Genomic DNA, 24,209 nt, shown 5'->3' with positions numbered 1-24,209 from the left:
AGAGCGGCAGCCAGTAGTACGCATGTTAAAAATGGCTGTGGGGTGTACCTCATGGGATTTTCACTCTAAACAAAGAATTACTGTTATTATTTCTGCCAATTGTTTATTTCGGAAGTAATTCTAAAATCGACAACTAGGTGGCAGCACATTGTGTCAATTTCATTAAGGTAGGGTTTGTATGCCTTATTCATGGGCAAATTCAAGCACTTTTAAGGGCTTTCCAAGACAATTTCCCAATTTCTTTGCACTGATAAACGTTTTATAGTGTCCCGTTTAGGTGTAGCATGCACCCGTCCTCTTGGGCGTGACCCATAGGGGGCGATGACACTTCCCATGTGGCCATACAAACTATTGCCAGCTGCCGTTAATCACGAGGGAAGAAGAAACGCAATGGCAAGGTGAAGCCTCCAGAGACCAATGTCGACTCCCTTCTGCAGCAGACTCGGTAAGACACATGGCCACCATTTCAAGCATTTACAAACACTTTAACCAAAACTTAGAAATCGTTGAAGACATCTGAATTCAAAGATTTCAAGCACTTGTACCTGACAAACATGAGCAAAAACAAAGTGCCTGGTTTTCACGGCAGGAAATGATAATCCTGCTTTTTCCCTGACATTTCATGTCCTGCACGGTTGTCATGGCGCCCAGCTGGCCCTGCCCCTAGACACCGGCTGACCTGCATTTCCTGATTACTCCTACGGGTACTTAAACATGCCTTTTGAAACTGCCCTTGGTCAGATCGTTGTTTACCCTTGTTGAAAACCTTGATACCCGTTTATTCTTGTTGTGCTTGTTGGACTATGTTGCACTTTGGTGTAACATTCTTTGTTTTGTTTTCGGTCCGTTTGTGTGTGTTGGGCAACTTTTCTTTCTCAATTAAAGTGACAGATCATCTACGCCATTGAGTTCCAACTTCGTGTTTCCCGCTCCCTTTCTTGACATGACAAAAAGAAACAGCGAGTTTTTTGTTTATCTTTAACAACCCAGCATTACTTTTTCTAAAAGCAATTTCTGAAATAAATCGCTTCAAAACAAAAGAAATCGAAGCGGTATTGACACAACCTTATACCGCTTCCCACGCCACGACAAGAAACAATAAAATCGCGAAAACAGGTATCGGACAAAAGAAGATGGAAGACGATGACGCGGGGCGGCTGTATGGTCGCCACGGCAACCTTTCGCTCCGATGACGTTTTTCGAGGCCGAGGGTTTTTGCGGTTACGCTTTTGTTGTGACGAGCATGGCCGCCCGCCACATTATTTTACGGACGTTTCCAACTTTCGAGTGCCGTGATTCACCGCACAAAAGACGGAAGGGAAGAAAAAAAATCATAAGGATAAAAAAGTTTTGTCATCATCGACCGGACGACGCGGTCTCACGGCTTATGCAAGATTCCCGGAGGGCGAGCACTTATTAAATAAAGAGTGTCTTATTGTCGTTAGGTTTGTTTATAAAAAGATTGATTTTATTGAAGCGCTTGTATAGAGGTCAAAACCATTTCATAAGCTTTCGGTTTAAACGTGATAAAACGAGATTCTGCTCCACACATTTGCTGCTGAGGTTTAAGACTGCATGTCTAATTAAGCTTGAGATTTATCTAATTCTAAGATTTGGAAGAAGGGGAGGAAATTAATCCTGCAGGAAAAATCTGTCACTTACCGTATTTTCCGCACAATAAGGCGCACCTAAAAGTCTTAATTTTTTTCAAAAGCTGAACATGCGCCTTATAATACAGTGCGCCTTATATATGGCTCAATATTAAATCGCAAGATCTCGCAACCTACGCAACAGCCGCCGACTCGATTTTCCCCTGAACGTGGAGTAGTCCGCGGTGTATGCTGGGATTTATATAACGGCGTTTCATTGGCTAACCAATGTGTCAATCATCATTTGAATCGATCGCTATTGGCTGAAGTTATTCGGAGCCTCGGATAGGCTAGAGGGCCGAAACAAACCCTGCAATTGGCCGAAAAAGATAACTGAATAGCAAGCTTGCTAAACTACGCCATAAAGAAACATGTTTCATTAGTCTTGTATTTGTAAATATTTTACTCTCCTGGATTTACTTCACTCACGGTTGTAAGAAGACCATGATTGCGTATAATTATTGAACGTGAGAACTTAGGTGAGCTATGCGGCTTTATATTTTCCCGGTATCTTGTTTTAGAACGATCTTGATGTTGCTGTGATGAGTTGAGTGAATTCAACTCAATTCCAAGTGTTTATTGTCATATGCACAGTAAAGTTGCGAGCGAAAAAGAAAACAGAAACTAAGGAATGGTTGGCATTTCTTGAATCCCAAGACTTTAACCTTCCGAATGATATTTGAAACAATGCATTTGAGTGACATCGTACGGACACCGCATCCGCACGTGTTCTCGACACATATTTCCGTCTTTGCAAGCTTTGGGTATGTTAAGGGGGTAATCAGTTGGACTGAACTATCTGACTGTTTTGTCGACGTTCCCATTGTAGCGCCTTATAATCCGGTGCGCCTTATCTATGGAAGATATAGGACCAAAAACTATTTTTTGGGGGTGCGCCCTATAACCCGGTGCGCCCTAGAGTGCGGAAAATACGGTAAATTCAAGACTGAGCATCTTATTCTTATGTTAAGCAGTGTTCTGGTTTGCCCGCGTCCCTACGTCCTAGACGCATTGTTTTTGCTGGGGACGCATCGTCTCAAATCAAACTTTTTGACACAAAATTGTCATTATCATTTTTTAAACAAAGATTTACCGCACTCCAAACTTTTCGTCAGGCAGATCCGCCATTGTTGTTTTGTTCTCGCGATTCGAGTTTTCGTCTGGACGCCGATCTCTAGTTCGAGTTGTGTAGTGAAAGTCCGTCTCTTTTTAGAGAACCGGCTTTTTCGGCTCAACTCATCAAAGAGAGCCGGTTCTCAAACGGCTCACTTGCTTTGATGCATTATATTACGAATGATAATGTTGTATAGAGAAGTTAAGAAAAAAAGGAAGTATAAAAGGAGAAAATGAAAAAGGACAGGTTTGTGGTGATCCTTTTTAATCAGTATATTACCAACAATAATTTAATGCTGAAAAGGAATTCATAATTTGAATAAGAAAATTCTACTTCATTCTATTTGCATGTATTTTTTCCTTCTACAGTGAACGTCCAAGCGACTTCATTTTGGAACTTTTTTTATAATAAACCTCATTCATGTCGAGCAACTCAGTGTCTCGCAACAAAATGTTCATTAACAATATATATGATATGAGGAAACACATGTACAATATAACATGTTAAACGACATAAATAAACATGTTTGAAAAAAAAAAAAAAAAAGTGTTTTTGTATTTTGTAAGGGAAAATACGACAGTTTTTTAAGGGCATGGAGCACACTCAATTTTGGGGACCCATAGATCTCTGTTGGGACCAATGTTCCCTGTCATTTTCCTTACGGGTCTGAGCGTTCACACAAAGTCGGTGAGCAACGCTTGAAACAACAGTGAGCAACCATAATCCCAAGTGTGGCAACTAAATCATTATCAAACATGTCCAAAACTTGACATCACGTTACATTTTGCTGAGTTTCCGGCAATGCAAAATTATTATTCACTTTTGCATGAATTAACTCGTGTACGATTGCAAAGGTTGTACGGCCTACAAACGTCGTTTCTTCTTACAATTCTTTCACAAGATATCCATTTTTTATTTCCTGGTATATTAAGTCGCATAATATTAACATTTTGGGGGGCTTATTGAGTCGGTTGCATGAAACAGAACTGTATTTAATCAAATTTCTTAGTGGAAATATAATGTTGGCAACAAGATTCACTTGATATCATTGGAAATTATTCGAATGCAACACAAACTTGTTCTTTTTCCGTGTTTTTTTCTACTTTTTTTGAAATTCCTTTAAAATAATCTCATTGTGTTTATTTTTTCAGAGCTGTTACTTCTTTCTATTTGTTCTCTATTTACTTTTTTCCTACATTTCTTTCTTTTCTTTTTTTCTGGCTTTTATCTAAATTTTTCCTTCTTTTTTTCTCTTCCTTTTGTTTCTTTTTTTGTTGCTTTTCACTACTTTTTCATTTTGGTATTTTTTTCTTTTTTGTTCTATTCCCCCCTTCCTTTAAGTCATTTTGTGCATCATTTTACATCATATTTGATCATGTTGGGATGAAAGAAGCAAAAACAACCCGAAGAGCCGTTTAGGACCCGAAAGAGCCGGTTCCTTTTAGTGAGCCGAGCCGAAGAAGCCGGTCCTCGACAAACTCTACTAACTTTACTCCACTTCGTTGTACTTCGACTCGACTTCAAAATACCGCATTTAGGACACAACGTCGTGTATTTTTACCTTCATGCACAGTAACTTTGACTTAATCCGCTTCTTAATTAGCAATTTTGAGCCCTGATTTTTGTGCGCTGGCTAGATTTTCTTGTGCGCTGAGAATGTGCTAGCAGTGCGCAATTGCGCACACGCGCAGCTTAGAGGGAATACTGCTTGACAATGACATATTTGCAGAGAATGATTCATAAATGTTTGATAAAATTTTACATTTTAAAAAGTGACATCGGATCATTTTTCACGCCACACCTGACGATCTCTCACTAGTGTGCCGCGGCACAGTGGTTGAAAATCACTGGATTAGATAATCAAAACAAAGGAGTGCCAAGTTCCTTCTCCGAGATTTGTTTTTTTTTGTTGTGCACGAGAGATTTCTATCCCGTACCGGCACGCAGGCAACGCGTGGGGCGCATGACAACATGCGGCATTTAGCCCTCATGGGAAGGAAGGCGGCGCGGCACAAATGAAAAGCGGCAAGCGGGGGAGCCGCTCTTGTTTTGTGCTGGTAGGGTTTTGGAGAACAGAGAGAGAAAAAGAAAAACAAGAACGCAACAGAGGCACGAGGACGCCGCTGCTGGCTCCTAGATTTGTTCGAGGTGAGGGAGGGAGAGAATGGGTGAGGGAAAAGAGATCATTTGTGTCATGCTTTTCATGTCTTTTATCCCGATTTTTTTCCACCGAAAATAAACATCACTTTTTGGGCCTGGATCCATTATCCCCAGTATTGGTGAGAGCGACAACCGAAAGACCAAATTTGTGACATTCTTGTGAAATTTTTCATTCTGTACTTTCCATCAAGTTTTATTTTTCCTTCCTTTTTTCAACCTAAAATGACCTGCACTGTTTTGGCCGCGATCCATTGTCCGCAGTGGACTATTGTTGAGAGCGAGGATCTGAAGTCTAATTTGCGTCATGCTTGTCGTGTCTTTCATCCCGTTCTTTCAATCTAAAATAAATGTTACTTTTGGGGCCTGGATCCATTATCCCCAGTAATGGTGAAAGCGACAACCGAAAGACCAAATTTGTGACATTCTTGTGAAATTTCTCATTCTGTACTTTCCATCATGGTTTTTTTTCTTCCTTTTTTCAACCTAAAATAACCTGCACTGTTTTGGCCGTGATCCATTATTCCCAGTCGACAATGTCAGAAAATGGAGGCAGAAAGAGCAAAATGGTGTCATGCCTGTCAGGTCTATTTTACATTCGTTTTATTTAAAAAGAACTTCACAGTTTTGGCCACGATCCATTATCCCCGGACGACTTTTGCTGAGAGCCGGGGATTAAAGAGCAAATGCGTCATGCTTTTCATGTATTTCATTATTTCATTCTTTCCACCTATAATGAATTGCACTGTTTTGACCGCTATTTGTAATCCCCGGTCGAATATTACCGAGCGCGGGCACTAAAGGCCCAAATTTGTGTCAAGCTTGTCAAGTTTTTTTAATTTCCTTCTTTCAACCGAAAATGACCTGCACTGTTTTGGCAGCGATCCATTCTCCCCAGTGGACTATTGTTGAGAGAGAGGATCTGAAGTACAAATTCGCGTCATGCTTGTCAAATTTCTTGTTCCGTTCTTTTACACCTGCATGACGTCAGAGGCATCTAAAAGGGAAGAAGCAAGGGGAACCCCCTCCCTCCAGGAGGTAGATGGTTTCAAGTATTTTGGTACATATACATAGTGCAGGGGTGTCAAACTCATTTTAACTCGGGGGCCACACGGTAGAACAAACATTCTGTCGGGGGCCGGACTATTAGATTAAAGAGAAAGAAAAAGAGAGAAAGAAATAAGAAAAAGAGGGAGGGAAAAGGAGAGAGGGCTGGACAAAGAAAGAAAAAAAGAGAGGGGGAGAGAGCATGAGAAACAAAAGATAAAAAGTCGTGAGAGAGGGGGAAAAGAAAGGGAGAGGAAGAAAGAAATCCAAAGAGAAATAGAAAGAAAGGAGAGAAAAGAGAAAAGAAAGCGCAAAGTGTATGAAGAGATTAAGAGAAAAGAGAGAAAAGGAAAAAAGGAAGTTAGAGCAAAAGAGGTTAAAAGACACAGAGAGAGAAAGAGAGAAAGAGCAACAAAGGAAGAGAAAAAGAGACACAGAGAATGAAAGAGACAGAGTCAGAGTGGGAGAAAAGGGGTGGAAAAGAAAGAGAGAGAAAAATAAATACAAGTACAGTGTCTTTGTTCGAGGCACCTGTCTTTGGCAACATCAAGTTGACCTATTTCAACCTGCAGCTTGTTTTTCTCTTGCGCTTCTCTGAGTGTTGTCTCGCGGGCCGGATTCAATCCCTTAGCGGGCCCGATCTGGCCCGCGGGCCGCCTGTTTGACACCCGTGAGGTAGTGGTTTGGAAGGGGGAATGTGAAGAAGAGGGTGGTCGAAGGGTGATAGGCAACGGGTGTGCCGAGCGGATTGTTCAAATGTAGAGGATGCAAAGCGAGGATTCTATGAAGGTGTGGCGGTACTAACAGTGATGTATGGCTCGGAGGCTTAAGAGTAAATAAGCGTAATGGATTAAAAAAAAACAGCGAAAAGTAAGAACGCAACGGAGGCAGGAAGACGCCAGGATTTAATTGAGGCGAGGCAAGAAGAGAATGTGTGAGCAATTAGCAGGAATTCCCTTGCCTTGGCTTGCACGTGCACTCTCACACACACACACTCTCACACATTAAACCTTTATTGCTAGCACAGGCGATGTTCTAAGTCACACTTTTAATATTCTTAACTGTCACACCAGCATAAAAATGAGTTCGCCGCTCTTTGTTGTAAAAGGGGATAACGACAAAGTTAAATCGGGAAGTTTCATTAGCTTTTATTTACACTTGGGTTATTTTAATTTTGTTACAAGTATTAAAATGCATTGTGGCAATGGATTCACAAAGAGGCGTATCATCCATTATCCCTCTCGCTCTCTGTTATTCTATCACATTCTCTATCATTTATCTTAATCCCCTGTGAGTTTTCTCTTTCATTCCTTCTCTCTTATGAAGTTCACCCATATTATCTTTCGTATCCTCTTATTTTCTCTTATGACATCATCATGACATTTCTCCTTTGTCATCCATTTTTTTCTCTCCCATTCTTTCATATTCTCTCTCGTCATTTTCTCTCTCCCTCATTTCCATTATTTCCCTTGTGTGCTAATATTGTCTCCCTCCTAGGGTATTCTCTATTTATCTTATTCATACCCCGTAGCTCATATTTTTCTCTTGTAGTTTTTATTCTCTCTCTTTCTCTCTCCTTTCTCCCTTTTCTCCTATTTCTCTTTGGATTTATTTTTCTCTCGCTTTCTGTCTTTCCCTCCCTCTCACTATTTCTCTTTGTATCTCTTTTGTTTCTCACATTCTCTCTCTCTCTCTCTCATCTTTTTCTTTGTCCCACCCTCTCTCTTTTTCTGTCCCTCTCTCTTATTTCTCTCTCTATCTCTCTCTCTCACTTCCTTTTGTTCTCTCTCTCTCCCCTTTCTCCCTTTTCTCCTATTTCTTTTTCTATCGCTTTCTTTCTTTCCCTCCCTCTCACTATTTCTCTTTGTATCTCTTTTGTTTCTCACATTCTCTCTCTCATCTTTTTCTTTGTCCCACCCTCTCTCTTTTTCTGTCCCTCTCTATCATTTCTCTCTCTCTCTCACTTCCTTTTGTTCTCTCTCTCTCTCTCTCTCCCTCTCTCTCCTTCTCTCTTTCTCCTTTCTCCCTTTTCTCCTATTTCTCTTTGGATTTCTTTTTCTCTCGCTTTCTTTCTTTCCCTCCCTCTCACTATTTCTCTTTGTATCTTTTGTTTCTCACATTCTCTCTCTCTCTCTCTCTCATCTTTCTCTTTCTTTGTCCCACCCTCTCTCTTTTTCTGTCCCTCTCTATTATTTCTCTCTCTCTCAAGTCTGTCGCTCACAACCTCTCGCTATCATTTTTTCTCATATTCTCTCCTTCCCATATATTCTCACTCATTTTCTCCCCCTTTCTCTTCTTTGCTCACTTGTTTATTCTCTCTCTGGCTCTCTCATGTTCCATCTCATTCTCCCGTTCATATTCTCCGTCCATTAATTTCACTCTCTCTCTGGATTTCTTTTTCTCTTGCTTTCTTTCTCTCTCTCTCTCTCTCTCTCTCATAGGTTGTCAATCATATTCTGTATTGTTTCTCTCATTTCCCCCTCTGTTTCAGAAATTTGCTGTCTGCCTCATTATTTATCTCAATTTGCTCTCTTTCCCGCTCTCTCTCCCTCTCCCTCTCCCTCCCTACATCTCTCTCTCTCTCTCTCTTGATCTCTCTCTCTCTCTCAACATTTCATTCCCTTTCCCACTCACTCTTTTTAACGCTCATATTCTTCGTCCATCATTTTCACTCATTTTCTCTCTACCTCTTTCATATTCTCTCTCTGGCTCACTCGTAGGTTTTTCCTTCATATTCTGTATTGTTTCTCTCATTTCCCCCTCTCTGTCCCTTATATCTCACTCTCTTTACCATTGCCCTGATATTCCCTCTGTGCCTCATTATCTCTCCCCCTCTCATTGGCTCTCCATTTGCTCTCTCTGTCATTTTCTCTCATAGTCTATATCAGTCTCTATCATTTATCTCTCTCTCCCTCTCTCTCTCTCTTTCTTTACCTCTTCTCTTACATTCCCTCTGTGCCTCATGATCCCTGTCACTTTCTCTCTCCCTCGCATAAGTCTGTCGCTCGCAACCTCTCGCTATCATTTTTCTCACATTCTCTCCATCCCACATATTCTCACTCATTTTCTACCTCTTTCTCTTCTTTGCTCACTCGTTCATTCTCTCTCTGGCTCGCTCATGTTCCATCTCATTCTCTTTCTCCCGCTCATAATCTTCGTCCATTGTTTTTACTCATTTTCTCTCTCCCTCTTTCATATTCTCTCTCTCGCTCATAGGTTCTCCATCATATTCTGTATTGTTTCTCTCATTTCCTGTTTCAGATATTTGCTGTCTGCCTTATTATTTCTCTCAATTTGCTCTCTCTCTTCCTCTCTCTTCCTACATCTCTCTCTCTCTCAACATCTCATTCCCTCTCCCACTCATTCTCTTTTTAATGCTGATATTTTCCGTCCATCATTTTTACTCATTTTCTCTCTCCCTCTTTCATATTCTCTCTCGCTCGCTAATAGGTTCTCCATCATATTCTGTATTGTTTCTCTCATTTCCTGTTTCAGATATTTGCTGTCTGCCTCATTATTTCTCTCAATTTGCTCTCTCTCTCTTCCTCTCTCTCCCTACATCTCTCTCTCTCTCTGGCTCTCTCTCTCAACATCTCATTCCCTCTCCCACTCATTCTCTTTTTAATGCTCATATTTTCCGTCCATCATTTTTACTCATTTTCTCTCTCCCTCTTTCATATTCTCTCTCTCTCTCGCTCGCTAATAGGTTCTCCATCATATTCTGTATTGTTTCTCTCATTTCCTGTTTCAGATATTTGCTGTCTGCCTCATTATTTCTCTCAATTTGCTCTCTCTCTCTTCCTCTCTCTCCCTACATCTCTCTCTGGCTCTCTCTCTCAACATCTCATTCCCTCTCCCACTCATTCTCTTTTTGATGCTCATATTTTCCGTCCATCATTTTCACTCATTTTCTCTCTCCCTCTTTCATATCCTCTCTCTGGCTCACTCATAGGTTCTTCCTTCATATTCTGTATTGTTTCTCTCATTTCCCTCTCTCTGTCCCTTATATCTCTCTCTCTCTACCATTTCCCTGATATTCCCTCTGTGCCTCATTATCTCTCATTTTCTCTCTCCTTCGCGTATCTCTCTCGCTCATAACCCCATGTTATCATTTCTCTCAAATTCTCTCCTTCACACATATTCTCCGTTTCTCTCGCCCCTCTCTCATATGTTCTGTCTCGCTCATATTCTCTCTCTCTCTCTCAGGCTCTCTGATGATGCAATTTCAGGCGTGTGCGTCTCTTTATATTCCGTGCGCTTATTTGCATGCGTGCGTTTGTGTGTGTACTGTATACTAATTTGTAAATAGGCGCGTTTTTGCCTGCGCGCAGATGGGTGCACGCCGGCCGCAGTGTGGTGAGGTGCCAGCGGTGAATACTGATCAGGGATCAGTGTCACGTTGACACAAACTAACACACACGCATGCAAATATACACACTGGGAAAAAACGAGGCGTTCAGGAAAGTACACATTTTGACAAGTGCTGGTTACAAAGTACTCATATTGTTATTACCCCAGCACAAAAACACACACGGTGTGTCAGTTTGACAGGTGACAATGTGACATCAAGTCTCAAGTCACCAGTAGGGGGTGCCATCATGTTTATATTCATGTTGTATATATGTTACATACACAAGTGTGCATAAAGTGTGTGTGTGATTATAACTGGCAATGACCTTGACGAAGAGTCAATGACATTGAGATAAATGAAGCCTCCGTGTGTGCGTTTGACCTTAGATAGGGTTCGAATGGCTTTTTAAGGGATAGATTCAAGCACTTTTGCAAGCAATTTTTAAGGCCAATTTTTCCAGTACCCAGTGTTCATTTTACCACTGAAAAGTGATGGGTCCCGGGGACTCGCATGCTCCAAAATCTATGGGTCCCAACAGAGATCAATGGTTCCCCAAAATTTAGTCTTATCGAGGTTGAAATTGTAAATCGGTGACAAATATATACCGTAAATTCCGGACCATAGAGCGCACCTGATTATAAGCCGCACCCATCACATTTTAAGGCAAAAAACGATTTTGTCCATACACAAGCCGCACCTGTATATAAGCCGCATGCACCCACATCAAACAAACACAAGATTAATCCAAGCCAGACTTTAAGTCCCGCGATAGAAACTAAATGTCCTTCATTGAAGCACACAGTCCAAAAATCACAGCCGCCAAAATGAACGCAAAATGATATAGGTACTTAAAATTTGTTGCAGACCTGCAGATTCTGGGTGCCCGTTGATAGTAATCCAAGGAAAAAAAGTGTTTTTCCAAAAGTAAGGGTGGGAAAAATATATATCCATTATTGTCCGCCGTGTCCACAAAAACTCACCTTTACCGGTCCCCACTTTCCCATCAGCGTTGGCGTTTGCTCCGCCCCTCTTTTTTAATTTGCTCGTGCAGAATAAGTGTCTCAAGTAAATACATTACAAAAATATACAGTTGCAAATACATATTACACATATTTACAAAGAAAGACGGTACATCGAGAGTTTTCAAAGCTTTAATAATAATATAACTTTCATCCTAAATCCCAAAATGCCTTTGGGAGGTAGCCTCACGCTACTAAAAAGACGCCCGCATACCTGCAAATTAGTCTGTTAAGGAGATAAATATCGTCGAAGCCGGGAAACAGACGGGAACAAAAACAGGTGCGGGTGAGGGTCGAAAAAAGCTTGACTAGAGTACATTGAGGTTCACAGACGGACTGACAACAGGTGACAAAGGAGTGGGTTCAAATAGGGACAGGGAGCCAATCAGAGTCCGAAGCAGTTGGCGCCAAAGGAGCGGGCACATGTGCATCACATCGGCAATCATGACGATTTGATGACTAAAACTAAGTCTCTATCTTGCTGCTAGCACATACTTTGTGCTATTTTGCGCTCTACTCTTTTTATGTCAATGGGCTGCTATAAACTGACATGACTTCTGCCAAACTGCTTCAACAATGCACGGCAAGCTTCAATACGTCACACGTGTTTACAAACACAAAAAGGGCTAGATAGGTGCTGGGTAATAATGGAGTTCAATGTGGAAGACAAAAAAAAGAATGTACCGTATGTATAAAATGCAGAAAAATGAGCCAGATTTGAACTCATTTTAATGATGCTGATTGCTCCAAAGAAGAGTGCATACATTATTTCAATCTTATAGAATGCTTTACTTATTTTATCTTGTTTTTAGCCGTGTTTTTCAGAGGATCCGTGTCTAAAATAATTAAAATAGAACTATAAATGTTTTTTTTGCATTTTTTTGGCCGCCATCTTGTTGACAATGCTACCCTCTTAAAACCTGTCTTTTTTTCATTTTTTGCACATCATTTTAATTGTCTGGAAAAAAAAAACTGGAAACGTTTAAAACTTAGTAAAATATGTTCTTCTGTAAGATATTTTAGTGTTTTTCCTTTTTTCTCTTTTCTTTCTTACTTTCATTTTTTCTTTCCCCCCTTCTCCTTTTTTCCTGGTCCTTTTTCTCTTTTCATCAGTTTTCTTTCTTTTCCCCTTTTACTTTTTCCTTCTTTCTTATCTTTCCCCTTTCCTTTAGTTATTTTTTTCATATTTGCCCCTTTTTTGCAATTTTAATATTTTATTCTTTCACTGAATCTCCGTGGTTTGTATTCTTCCTTGTGCTTTTTAGCACTTTTTTAGTTGCACAGCACCATAGAGAGACATATAGTGGTCAAATATTACAATTTTCATTAGGATTATAAGCAAAAATACATTATATAAATGTATTAATGGGTCTCGAAGGTGGAGACATTTCTATTTGTTTTACGTAGGATGAGGATCAACAACTGGGAGCTGACCTATTTGTCGTCCATCTTGCTGCTAAGCTACCCTTCAAAAAACAAAAACCTGACTTTTTTAATTCTTTTTACTCTTTTTCTTCTCTTTTTTTCTTTTTGATATTATCAAATATTACACACTGTACTTTTAAAAAATAGTATATTTCTGGGGAGTTAGCGTTACTAAAGATTTAAAGCGAACAGATATATAGATGTCTAGATAGATATATAGATAGATAGATAGAGAGATAGATGTCTAGAGAGATAGATAGATAGAAAGAGATAGATGTCTAGTGGGATAGGGATAGATAGATGTCTAGTGGGATAGAGATGGATAAATGTCTAGTGGGATAGAGATGGATAAATGTCTAGAGAGATAGAGATAGATAGATAGATAGATGAATAGAGAGATAGATATATAGGGATATAGATATATAGGGATAGAGATGTATAGGGATAGAGATAGATAGATAGATAGATAGAGATGTCTAGAGAGATAGATATAGATAGATAGAGATAGGGATGGATAGATATAGAGAGATAAATAGGGATAAAGATATATAGGAATAGAGATAGATATATAGAAATAGAGATAGATATATAGGAATAGAGATATATAGAAATAAAGATAGATATATAGGAATAGAGATAGATATATAAGAATAGAGATATATAGGGTATATAGGGATAGAGATAGATGGATAGAGATAGGTGGATAGAGAGATAGAGATAGATGTCTAGAGGGATAGAGACTGATATAGATATGTAGATAGAGATATATAGATAGAGCTATATAGATGGATACTTTATTCATCCCGTAGGGAAATTCACACTTCCAGCAGTATCCTTGTGTTGAAAGGTAAAATAAAATAAAAGATATAGAATACAAAAATATCCAATATAATGTGTTGATATAGAGTATTTAAATAGTGCTACATAAAATACACACTGTCATAAAAATAGGGTAATATGCAATGTAACAGCACTATTTTATGACTTTTTTGTTAAGCTATGCAAATATATAATGAACATTTTTATTTGGCGGCTGTAGCTCAGGAGATCCTGGGACAGAGACGTCGCAGGTTCGATTCCCGGCTCCTCTGAGTTAAATGTCGAAATGTCCTTGAGCAGGACACTGAACCCCTAATGCCCAAGAAAAGCAGGTAGGCCCCTCTAATGGCTGTCGCACCTATTAGTGTGTGAATGTCTGAATGGGTAAGTGTGAAGCACATTGTAAAGCACTTTGGGGACGCATATTGCTTCTGTGACTTGAAAATTGCTATAAAAGACCTTGTATTGTTTCTCTTTTTCCCCGATGAGAACGACCAGTTCGAATGTGACGCATTAGCAGGGTTGGGTAGGGTTACTTTAACTGGATTACTTTTAATTACTTTTGGATGACTCCAATACCAAATATGCTAATAAAAGAAAATAAACTAAATATGAATCAAATGATGACTCACAACACATGGTAAGCTTTCTCTCCTGGCTTTGATCTCTTTGATCTCTGGCAAAACGAACATCAAATGCGACAGAAACAAAATGAAAATCAATCCAAACAGCTTGCCAACATCATTTTTGCCGTTCCATGTGTTCCGTTACTCCCCATGCCTGCACAAAATGGAGTCATTTGATTCATATTTAGTTTCTTTTGTCTTTTATTCGCATATTTGGTATTGGAGTAATCCAAAAGTCATTGAAAGTAATCCAGTTAAAGTAACCCTACCCAACCCTGCAGATTAAATTAGATCAAATCAGAATCAACAACCTACTCTTGTTCTGCGCCACATTCTGACGTTCCGAGTCGAGCTTTCAAGGGGAATAGAGGTCAAGACCACCTGCGGATGTAGGGGGCGCCGACGCTAGCGCTAACGAGACGCGTGGCTAACGTTAGGGCTCGTCTGTGGTGAGTGGTATGCAAATTGGGCTAATAATTGGACATCTTATCCTGCGGGGGACGGACACGCTTGTAATCCTTTCACGCAAAAACACACAAGGTATGGCGGCATGTCGAGCAAAGCCGACGAGGCAGACACACACATATCATCAGATTAGAAACGCACAAGAAACAAACAAATCTTAAGACGCACACAGGCACACATTTATAGGATGACGCAGTATTGACACACAGTCAAGTGGGGCGGCACGATTTTGGAAAAAAAACTAATCTCATCTCATCTTATTAGCTGCACCGCTTATCCTCAGTAGGGTCGCGGGGGTGCTGGAGCCCATCCCAGCAATCATCGGGCAGTGGGCAGGGGACACCTTGAACTGGTTGCCAGCCAATCGCAGGGCATACAGGGACAGACAACTTGCTCGCTCATTCAAACCTACAATTTGGACCAGCCAATCCACCTGAAATGCATGTCTTTGGAATGTGGGAGGAAACCGGAGTGCCCGGAGGAAACCAACGCAAGCACGGGGAGAACATGCAAACTCCGCAAGGTAAGTCCTGTGGCTGGATTTGAACCCACAAAGAAGGTTCCCAAGACCTTAGAACTGTGCCGCACACGCGCTACCACTGCGCCGCTGGAAAAAACCTAATTGCCTTTTTCAATTTTACAAGAAAAGTGAATTTTTGTGCTTGTTTTGTTTTTGGGGAGAATTTAGACAGTGACATGAAAATTTACATCGAGATGACGCCCTTAGAGACTGAGAGTATGCGACTGTAAAAAAATATCAACCATAGATGTACAAGTAAAAACAGAATTGCAGTTGAATAAATTGTCTTTATTGTCATTTTACCAAAGTATAACAAAATTAGTGTCAGGACCAGGACTGGACGCAGAACCCACTCGCGTAACGTTACTCACAGTTTATTGGGGAGAAAAGAAAGGAGCGCACACTTGATCCAGAGATGGTTGGGATTAGATTGCTTGGAACGCGGAAGTGGTCAAAATCAAACGAAAGCAAAACAGGAAAAACAGGAAAAAAAAACGGACATTCACAGGGCTTGGCAAAACAAGAGCAAAACACAGGGAAAAAAACTGAAATTCTCAGGGCTTGACATGTCAAAACAGAGTTTCGCAGGTGCTCTGACCAAAGGCGACTCACAGCACAGCGTTTAAGTAGTGCCAGGGAGCAATCTGTCAACAAGTCTCAGCTGGTGTCCATGGGCGGGGCCAATTGGGTGCCCTGGCAACCGTGACAGAAGCTGGCGCCACATAGCAGGGGCCAATTGTGCGCCATGGCAACCGTGACAATTAGAGGGATACTCACTTTCAGAGTGAGAAAGCAATTAAGAGAGAGGCTGGCTAGCTAGCTACACGCTAGTGTTGGGTAACCGCAACTTCTGCAAGGTCTTTGTGATGATTAAAATACAAGTTCGTCCGTTGCATTGGTAATGGTTCCGTCACGGTTGCCATGGCGCCCAATTGGTCCCTGCCATGTGGCGCCAGGTTCTGTCAAGGTTGCCACGGCGCCCAATTGGCCCCGCCAATGGACAACAGCTGAAACTCGTTGACAGATTGCTCCCTGTGACTACTTAAACGCTGTCCTGTGAGTCAACTGGTGTCAGAGCTTTTGCGAAACTCCTGCTAAACTCTGTTCTGATACGTCAAGCCCTGTGAATTCCCGTTTTTGTTCTGGTTTTGCCAAACCTGTGAATCTCTGTTTTTGCTGCCGTTTTGTTCTCACCCAGATTTGTTTGCTTTTGACCACTTCCTCGTACCGAGCATTCTACTTCCGCGACCAACGATCTCCGGATCGAGTGTGTGCTCATTCCTCATCTCCCCAACAAACTGTGAGTAACGTTACGCGATTGGGTTCCTTCCTGTTTCCTGTTCTGGTCCTTGACAGGTTCTGGCATTGGTGGTGGCTTAATAGTTGTTAGCCGTTAGCTTTAGATTCTGACACTGCCTCTGTCAATTCCAGGACATGATCAAAATCCAGGGGAGCACCCGCTGGTGATCAACTTTTCTTCGCACTCTTCTAACTTTCCTCAGAGTCCGATTTTAATGATTTATTCATTTTCAATTTAACGAGTCGCTAAAGTTACGATCTGTCATGTTTGGTTTTTGGGCCGGGTGTGCTCCCTGCTCTTTGACTGGGTGCTTACAGCAGCCTATCAAAGTCGTGCACGCAGGTCTTGTAAACATTGCCTCGCCTTTATTGGCTGGTGCCATTGAAGTCTGCTTCTGAATGGCTGGAGCTGTTAGACCCCGAAATGTGAGAATTCTCATTGGCTAAACACTCAATCAACTTAGATAACTGGAATTATAAATCCTTCAAAAAAGCAGTGTTTTGCGGATACACTAACGCACTACGTCACATCCTGATATTGATAAGATTTCGGTTAATCATGCAGCCCTACATTCAAGGCCCGAATTACACACACACACACGCAAAAACACAAATTCCGAAAAAAACAATATAAAACAAAATAGCCATTACCATTGAAAAAACACAAGTACATAATCATTCCGACACGTACACAAACCCTAACACATACAATCAAACACACTGTCACAATTGCCATGGCAACCAATTAGCCCCGCCCGTGTCACGGTTGCCATGGCGCCCAATTGGCCCCGCCCGTGGGCACCAGCTGCAGCTTGTTGACAGATTGGCTCCCTGTCAGTATTTAAACTCTGTCCTGTCAGTCCCCTTTTGTCAGTCCGTCTGCGAATCTCCGTTTTTACACAGCAAGCCCTTTTTCGCCTGTCCTGTGTTTTTGCTCCTGTTTTTCTCCCGCTACGATCTGTTTTAAGCTAGACCACGTCTGCTCTCCCGTCCCGAATTATGACCTGTTTTGATCTCGACCTCGTCTGGGCGGCATTAGCTCAGGAGGTAGAGCGCTCGTCTTGGGATCAAAAGATCACATGTTCGATTTCCGGCTCCTCCGTGTTATATGTCGAAGTGTCCTTGGGCAAGACATTGAATCCCTACTCTCCCCAATAAGCAGGTCGGCGCCTTGCATGGCTGCATGGCCGCTATTGGTGTGTGAGTGTGTGTGTGAATGGGTAAGTGAAGCACATTGTAAAGCGCTTTGGGAGGTCTTTATTGACTTGAAAAGCGCTATAGAAATGCAGACCATTTACCATTTAGTCTGTTCTCCTGCCCCAAACAATGATGGGTTTTTTTTTTTATCTCGACCACGTCTACTCTCCTCTCCTGGCTTTCGACTTTTTCCATTCCTGACACCGCCATCGCTAGCCTCGGAGGTCCCACTCCCACGTTTGAGCAACCTACTCCCCGCGACCAGCGATCTCCGGATCGTGTGTGCGCTCTTTTTCCCTTCTTCCCCAAAAAACTGTGAGGAACGTTACGCGAGTGGGTCCTGTCTCTATTCTGGTCCTGACACACACGCATATTGCAATATATCCTCCTCAAAAAACAAACAATACCCATAACCGTTTGAAAAAACGCAACTACACAAACGCTTGGACATAAACACGCAAACAAACACGTTCTGGAACACGCACACTGACAAACATTCCCATCCAACATCGCAAAATATTAGATTAGAAGCACAAAAGCAACAATCACATCACAGACACACATAAATAGGACCTCTGATGCACAACATTGACACACACTCACACTAATTGCTCACACACACACAGGAACACACAATATCTAAAAAAAACACACAAACACAATAGCCATAACTGTTGAAAAAAAACCAACTGCAGAAACAATTGAGCAGTCTGAAAGGGCTGCACAGACCAAAGATTATTGCAAACTACAGAGTATTATGACACCACCCCCTGATCTAAAACCTACATGAGGGCAAGGGAAAATCTAAAAACCTCAAGTCAGGTTATGTTTATTTGTGACGCCCTTTATCACAAGGAGTCTCAAGGGGCTGAACAGACCACTGATTATTGCAAAACGACAGACAAATAATACACCATTCCCTGATCTGAAACTTACATGAGGGCTAGGAAAAACTCAAAAACCTCAACATGAGGAAAATGAAGAAACATTGAGAAGGGACCGCACATGAGGTCATCCCTCTTCCAGGATGACCAGGCTGCTTCCCAACAAACATGTACTAGCACAGGACCAAAGATACACGACATTGACGCACGCTAAAATCCATCACACTCACAGACATGAACACACAAATCTCCCCAAATTTTTTAAAAACTGACTACTGTTAGATTTTAATATTAAAATGTAGCGTTTACCAAATTGTTCGAATGAGTTATCTGACTACATTAACCAAACACAACCTACATTCTCCTAACAATGCGTGCTCGTTTTTTGATGGGAAAAGATGGACAAGAATAGCTGAAATTTTCACACGGGGGCAGATTTAATTTCTTAAATAATTTAACTAAGTGAACTCCATCGAATTAGCCGAATTAGTGTCGCTCGAGTCTCCGTCAAGCCTCCTCTCCCGATCTTTTGCCTTCCTCTCGACCCACGTCTCTTCCGCAAGCTGGTGCGCCTCCCATGGGCGTGCCAATGAAAGCCCCCACGTGGGGTGCACCCCCTCGCCTCGATGTCCGGAGAAACTCAAAACAACACCGAGCGTTTATCAAAACAATGCCTAACGTCCTTCGTCAGAGTTCTGTTATCAAAGTTCCCCAGCCAAAACATTCCGCATTTGGAACAGCTTGACCTGAAGCCCATCTCATCTCATTAGCTGCACCGCTTATCCTCAGTAGGGTCGCGGGGGTGATGGAGCCCATCCCAGCAATCATCGGGCAGTGGGCAGGGGACACCCTGAACTGGTTGCCAGCCAATCGCAGGGCACACAGGGACAGACAACTCGCTCGCTCATTCACACCTAGGGACAATTTGAACTGCCCAATCCAGCTGAAATGCATGTCTTTGGAATGTAGGAGGAAACCGGAGTGCCCGGAGGAAACCCACGCAAGCACGGGGAGAACATACAAACTCCGCACAGTAAGTCCTGTAGCTGGATTTGAACCCACACAGGAGGTTCCCAAGACCTTAGAACTGTGCCGCACACGCGCTAACCACTGCGCCGCCGTGCTGCCCGACCTGAAGCCCACTCAGTGAAAATCTTCATTGCACTCGATAACTTGTATTTAATCGTATAAAATCCTTTATAGTAAAATGTATAAAATCCTTCACTACACAAACCTTTCCACACGATGCAACAAACAGATGCAACATGCAAGCTGACAAGCACACAGACATACATAACATCGGATTACAAACACCACAGCTCTCAAGACATGCGAGACTTTTGATACACAACATTAACACACAATAAAGGCTGCAACTGCACACGAGCATCATTGCCCCCCCCACCCCCCCACACACACACACACTAATTGCGCAATATCCTCGAAACAGGAACAGAATATCTATGACCATTTGAAAAAGCGCCACTTCACAAACATTTCGATATACGCAACATTAAATGGATAGTGTGTATTATTTGGTGCCTCCTAGTGGTAAAACAATATTAATTTAAAAGGTAATAATTTTGATTTGTGTCCTGAGCAAAAATACATCAACTATTACATTAATGTGCATTTCTTAAACACTTGTAGGTGGAGACATTTTTTACCTATTTGAGGTAAAATGAGGATCACCAACTGGGAGCTGACATATTTGTCAGGCACCTTGCTGCCAAGGGTACCGCTCAAAAGAAAAAAATAACAAAAAAAGGAAAGAAAAAGAAAACAAGTTATCGGTTTTCTTCTGTTGTCTTTCATTTGTATTCTCTTTTCTCTTCTTTCTCCCCTGCATTTCTATTTCTTTCCTTTCAATTTTTTATTTTCATCTTCAGATTCTGTTTTTTTTTATATTTTTGCTTCGTTTCATTGTTTCTTCTGTTGTCTTTCATTTTACATTTTTGTTCTCTTTTCTCCCCTGCATTTCCATTTTTTTTCCTTTCATTTCTTTTTTCTCTCATCTTCAGATTCTGTTGTTTTTTTATATTTTTGCTTTGTTTTTGCTTTGTTTCATTGTTTCTTCTGTTGTCTTTCATTTTACGTTTTTGTTCTCTTTTCTCCCCTGCATTTCCATTTTTTTTCCTTTCATTTCTTTTTTCTCTCATCTTCAGATTCTGTTGTTTTTTTTATATTTTTGCTTTGTTTTTGCTTCTTTTCATGGTTTTTTCGGTTTCTTTAATTTTCTACCGTTTCCTTAGTTTCACCTAAAGTTTTTATGCTTTTTCCCCCTCTTTTATTCACAAACGGCTGGGCATTAAGAGAAGAAGGAAAAACGGTGCTCTATGATCATTTGAGTCCTTGTAGTTTGTATTTTGCCTTTCAGCACTCGTAACTGTTTCACAACACAACAAAACAACATCTGAGGTCAAATATTACACAATATCCATTTAACACACACACTCGAAGCCTCAATTACACGAAGGAGTTTCACAACACATTATCACACTTTAGTGTCAAACAGGCGACACAACACTCAGAGAAGTGCAAGAGAAAAACAAGCTGCAAGTTGAAATATGTCAACTTGATGATGCCAAAGTCAGGTGCCTCTCACAAAGACACTGTACTTGTATTTATTTCTCTCTCTCTCTCTCACTCACTCTTTCTTTTCCACCCATTTTCTCCCACTCTGTCTCTGTCTCTTACACTCTGTCTTTTTATCTTCCTTTGTTGCTCTTTGTCTTTCTCTCTCTGTGTCTTTTAACCTCATTTGCTCTAACTTCCTTTTTTCCTTTTCTCTCTTTTCTCTTTCTCTCTTCATACCCTTCGCGCTTTCTTTTCTCTTTTCTCTCCTTCTGTCTTTCTATTTCTCTTTGGATTTCTTTCTCCCTCTGCCTTTCTTTTCCCCCCTCACTCACGACTTTTTATCTTTAGTTTCTTACGCTCTCTCCCTTTCTCTTTTTCTTTCTTAGTCCCGCCCTCTCTCCTTTTCCCTCCCTCTTTCTCTTATTTCTTTATCTCTTTTTTTCTTTCTCTTTATTCTTCTAGTGCGGCCCCCGACAGAATGTTTGTTCTATCGTGTGGCCCCCCGAGTTCAAATGAGTTTGACACCCCTGCTTTAGTACAATATCCTCATTGAATTCAATACGGTTGAAAAATGTGAATGCACATAAAAATTCTACGCACGTGCTCGAACACGCACGTTCATATCTGACACATGTTCGATACCCTTGATGCACGATATTAACACACACTCAAGGCCCCAACTCCACGCATGAGCATCGCACCCAATATTTCCCCAAAATAAATACCCCAAACCATTGAAAAACGCAACTTCACGCACATTTTTTACACGCACTACACGTTGGATACATAAAAGCAACAAACACATACACACACTAGACCCCTAATACACACCCAAGGCCCCAATTCCACTCAATGACGCACACAATTTGCGCACAATCCCCCAATTGAAAAACTCCACTCCACAAAAATTACTACACGCACACGCTATGCAAAAAAACACTCACGCACGCGCAGGACCCCCGAATATACGACCATAACACACACTCGCGGCCCTAATTACACTATGAGCATCACGCACACTCCGTCGCAAATTGCGCAATCTCCCCGAAACGCGCAAACCCGATTCCCATTGAACTCATCACTATTGCAAAACCCCACGACACGAAAATTTCTCCACGCCGCGCACCGAGCACGTGCGAGAACTCGCACGCGCGTAGTGAGAAGCGCGCGCACGCCAAAGTGCCTTATTGGTTTTCGGTCCGCATTCCAGCTGCTCTCCAAGGCCAGGTAGGACTTTTGTGGGGGGGGGGGGGGGGGTGTAGTTGTGTGGGGGGGCTTTCTTTCAATAAATTAATAAAGGGGGGGGGGGTCTTTCTGGAGGAGGACCTCTAAGCAGGAAAAGTCAAACATGAGTCAGTTGCGAATGGAGAGAATCAACTAACATCTGGAGGAGAAGTGCGCAAAAAAAAAAGGGGGGGGGGGGGGGGGAGTTCTCCCCGGATTGAGGATCGAGGGAACCCCGAGGTTCTCCCCTATTGACGGGGGGAGGCGGCAGCGGCGGCGGGTCTTGGCGGACTTACCCAGCGGCACGAAATGCAGAACTTTGTTAGTCTCCATGGCTGAGCGCGTGGCGTGAAAGACCCACGCGTGCGCGCGGACACGCACTTCCTCTTTTCCGAAGGAGCGACCCAGCAGCGAGCGCCTGCCTCCGTGCCTCCCTCCGCCCCCCAAAGCGCGGGCCTCCGGTCAACCCATCATGTCGCCGTTCTCCTCCGCGCGCGACATCACCTTTTCGCTCGCTCAACTCCGACTGCCGCGCGCGCACACGGGCGCGCGCAGTGACTCAGCCCAGACACAGACGACGGCCGTTGACAGGGGGGAGCGCTCCGCGGGTCCTAGTGCCGACCCGTTCACGATTTACGGTCTCTGCTTGTCACGTGGAGAACGTAGGGCTACGTATCGCGTACCTGTCGCGCTCCAGGGCTCCATGCCCTTACAAACTGACGTATTTTCCCTTACAAAATACAAAATCATCTTACAGTTCTGAATTTGAATAAGAAGGAGAATAGAAGAATTTACTTTTATTGTCATTCTTTTTTAACAATGCACACAGAACGAAATCTCGATACACCTGACCCGTACAGTTAAACTGTAGCGAGCCGATGCAGCCGCAGCCAAACAGGGCGCAGCCATTTTAGTCATGAGGTGACCAAACCCCCCAATTCCAACTCTTAATGCTGAGCGCCAAGCAGGGAGGCAATGAGTACCAATGTTGTAAGTCTTAGGTATGACTCGGCCGAGGCTTGAACCAGCGACCTCCCAGTCTCAGAGCGGGCGCCCTACCATCTAGGCTACCGAGCTTCCATATGTATCGAGATAGAGTGATGGACGGGTCAGGACCTTGACAGGGGAGATACCATGATCATGAAAGTGGTTCTCCTCATTTGATTCAGTTTGATTTTTGCAATTCGGAGATGGAATAAGAGCTTGCTCTGTCCACTCCACGCATCGGCCCGGTATTGCAGTACCTCCGGGAACGGTGCCTTCGCACTGATCGCTGCATGGCTCTGTGGCTAGGACCTTGACCCGGCCTCTTGGCTGAGAGCAAGTGTCTCGGCCCCTTGGCTTTGTAGCGTATTATGTATTGACCGATAACGGATAATTGATAAAGAATATAGAACAATAAACCTTACAAAATCCCCCTCCACCATATTTTTTTTCCAAACGTGTTTATGTAGTTTAACATGTTATACAGTAATCTCTCGGTTATCGCGGTTAAAGTGAAAAGTGAAAATCCGCGAAGTAGCGACGCCCCTTCCAAAACGCTTAAAAAAAAATGTTTTTTTTTAAAAATTATTTTATTTTATTATTATTATTTTCCAGACCTGCGAAGCTCTGAGCCCGCAAACGTGGAACCACGAAGTAGCGACGCCCCTTTAAAAATGATGAAATTTTTTATTTTTTTTTATTTCATTATTATTATTTTCTAGACCCGCGAAGCTCTGAACCCGCGAACGTCGAACCACGAAATAGCGAGGTCCCACTTGTATTGTACACGTGTTTTGTGATATCATCTATATTGTTAATGAACATTTTGTTGTGCGATACTGAGTTGCTCGA

At 42.1% G+C, this 24,209-nt stretch overlaps 1 protein-coding gene and 1 pseudogene across 1 annotated transcript in view; one reads left to right on the top strand and one right to left on the bottom strand.

The window, feature by feature from the left end:
* The window catches only part of slc4a11 (solute carrier family 4 member 11), a 123,306-nt gene extending 100,409 nt beyond the window's left edge, over nt 1-22,897 (bottom strand). Inside the window, exon 1 of the mRNA XM_088354529.1 lies at nt 22,670-22,897. Coding sequence (XP_088210655.1) covers nt 22,670-22,706 — 37 coding nt within the window. The 5' untranslated portion in view covers nt 22,707-22,897. The remainder of the gene's footprint in view (nt 1-22,669) is intronic.
* A 605-nt stretch (nt 22,898-23,502) lies between these two features.
* On the top strand, nt 23,503-23,639 carry LOC148352192 (U2 spliceosomal RNA; annotated as a pseudogene).
* Nucleotides 23,640-24,209: the final 570 nt, after the last annotated feature.

This window comes from Urocampus carinirostris, chromosome 15, assembly GCF_059441175.1.
Source record: "Urocampus carinirostris isolate Australia breed hairy pipefish chromosome 15, RoL_Ucar_1.0, whole genome shotgun sequence".
Lineage (NCBI taxonomy): Eukaryota > Metazoa > Chordata > Actinopteri > Syngnathiformes > Syngnathidae > Urocampus > Urocampus carinirostris.
The sequence above is the reverse complement of the archived record's forward strand: the minus strand, read 5'-3'. Positions and strand labels throughout refer to the sequence as shown.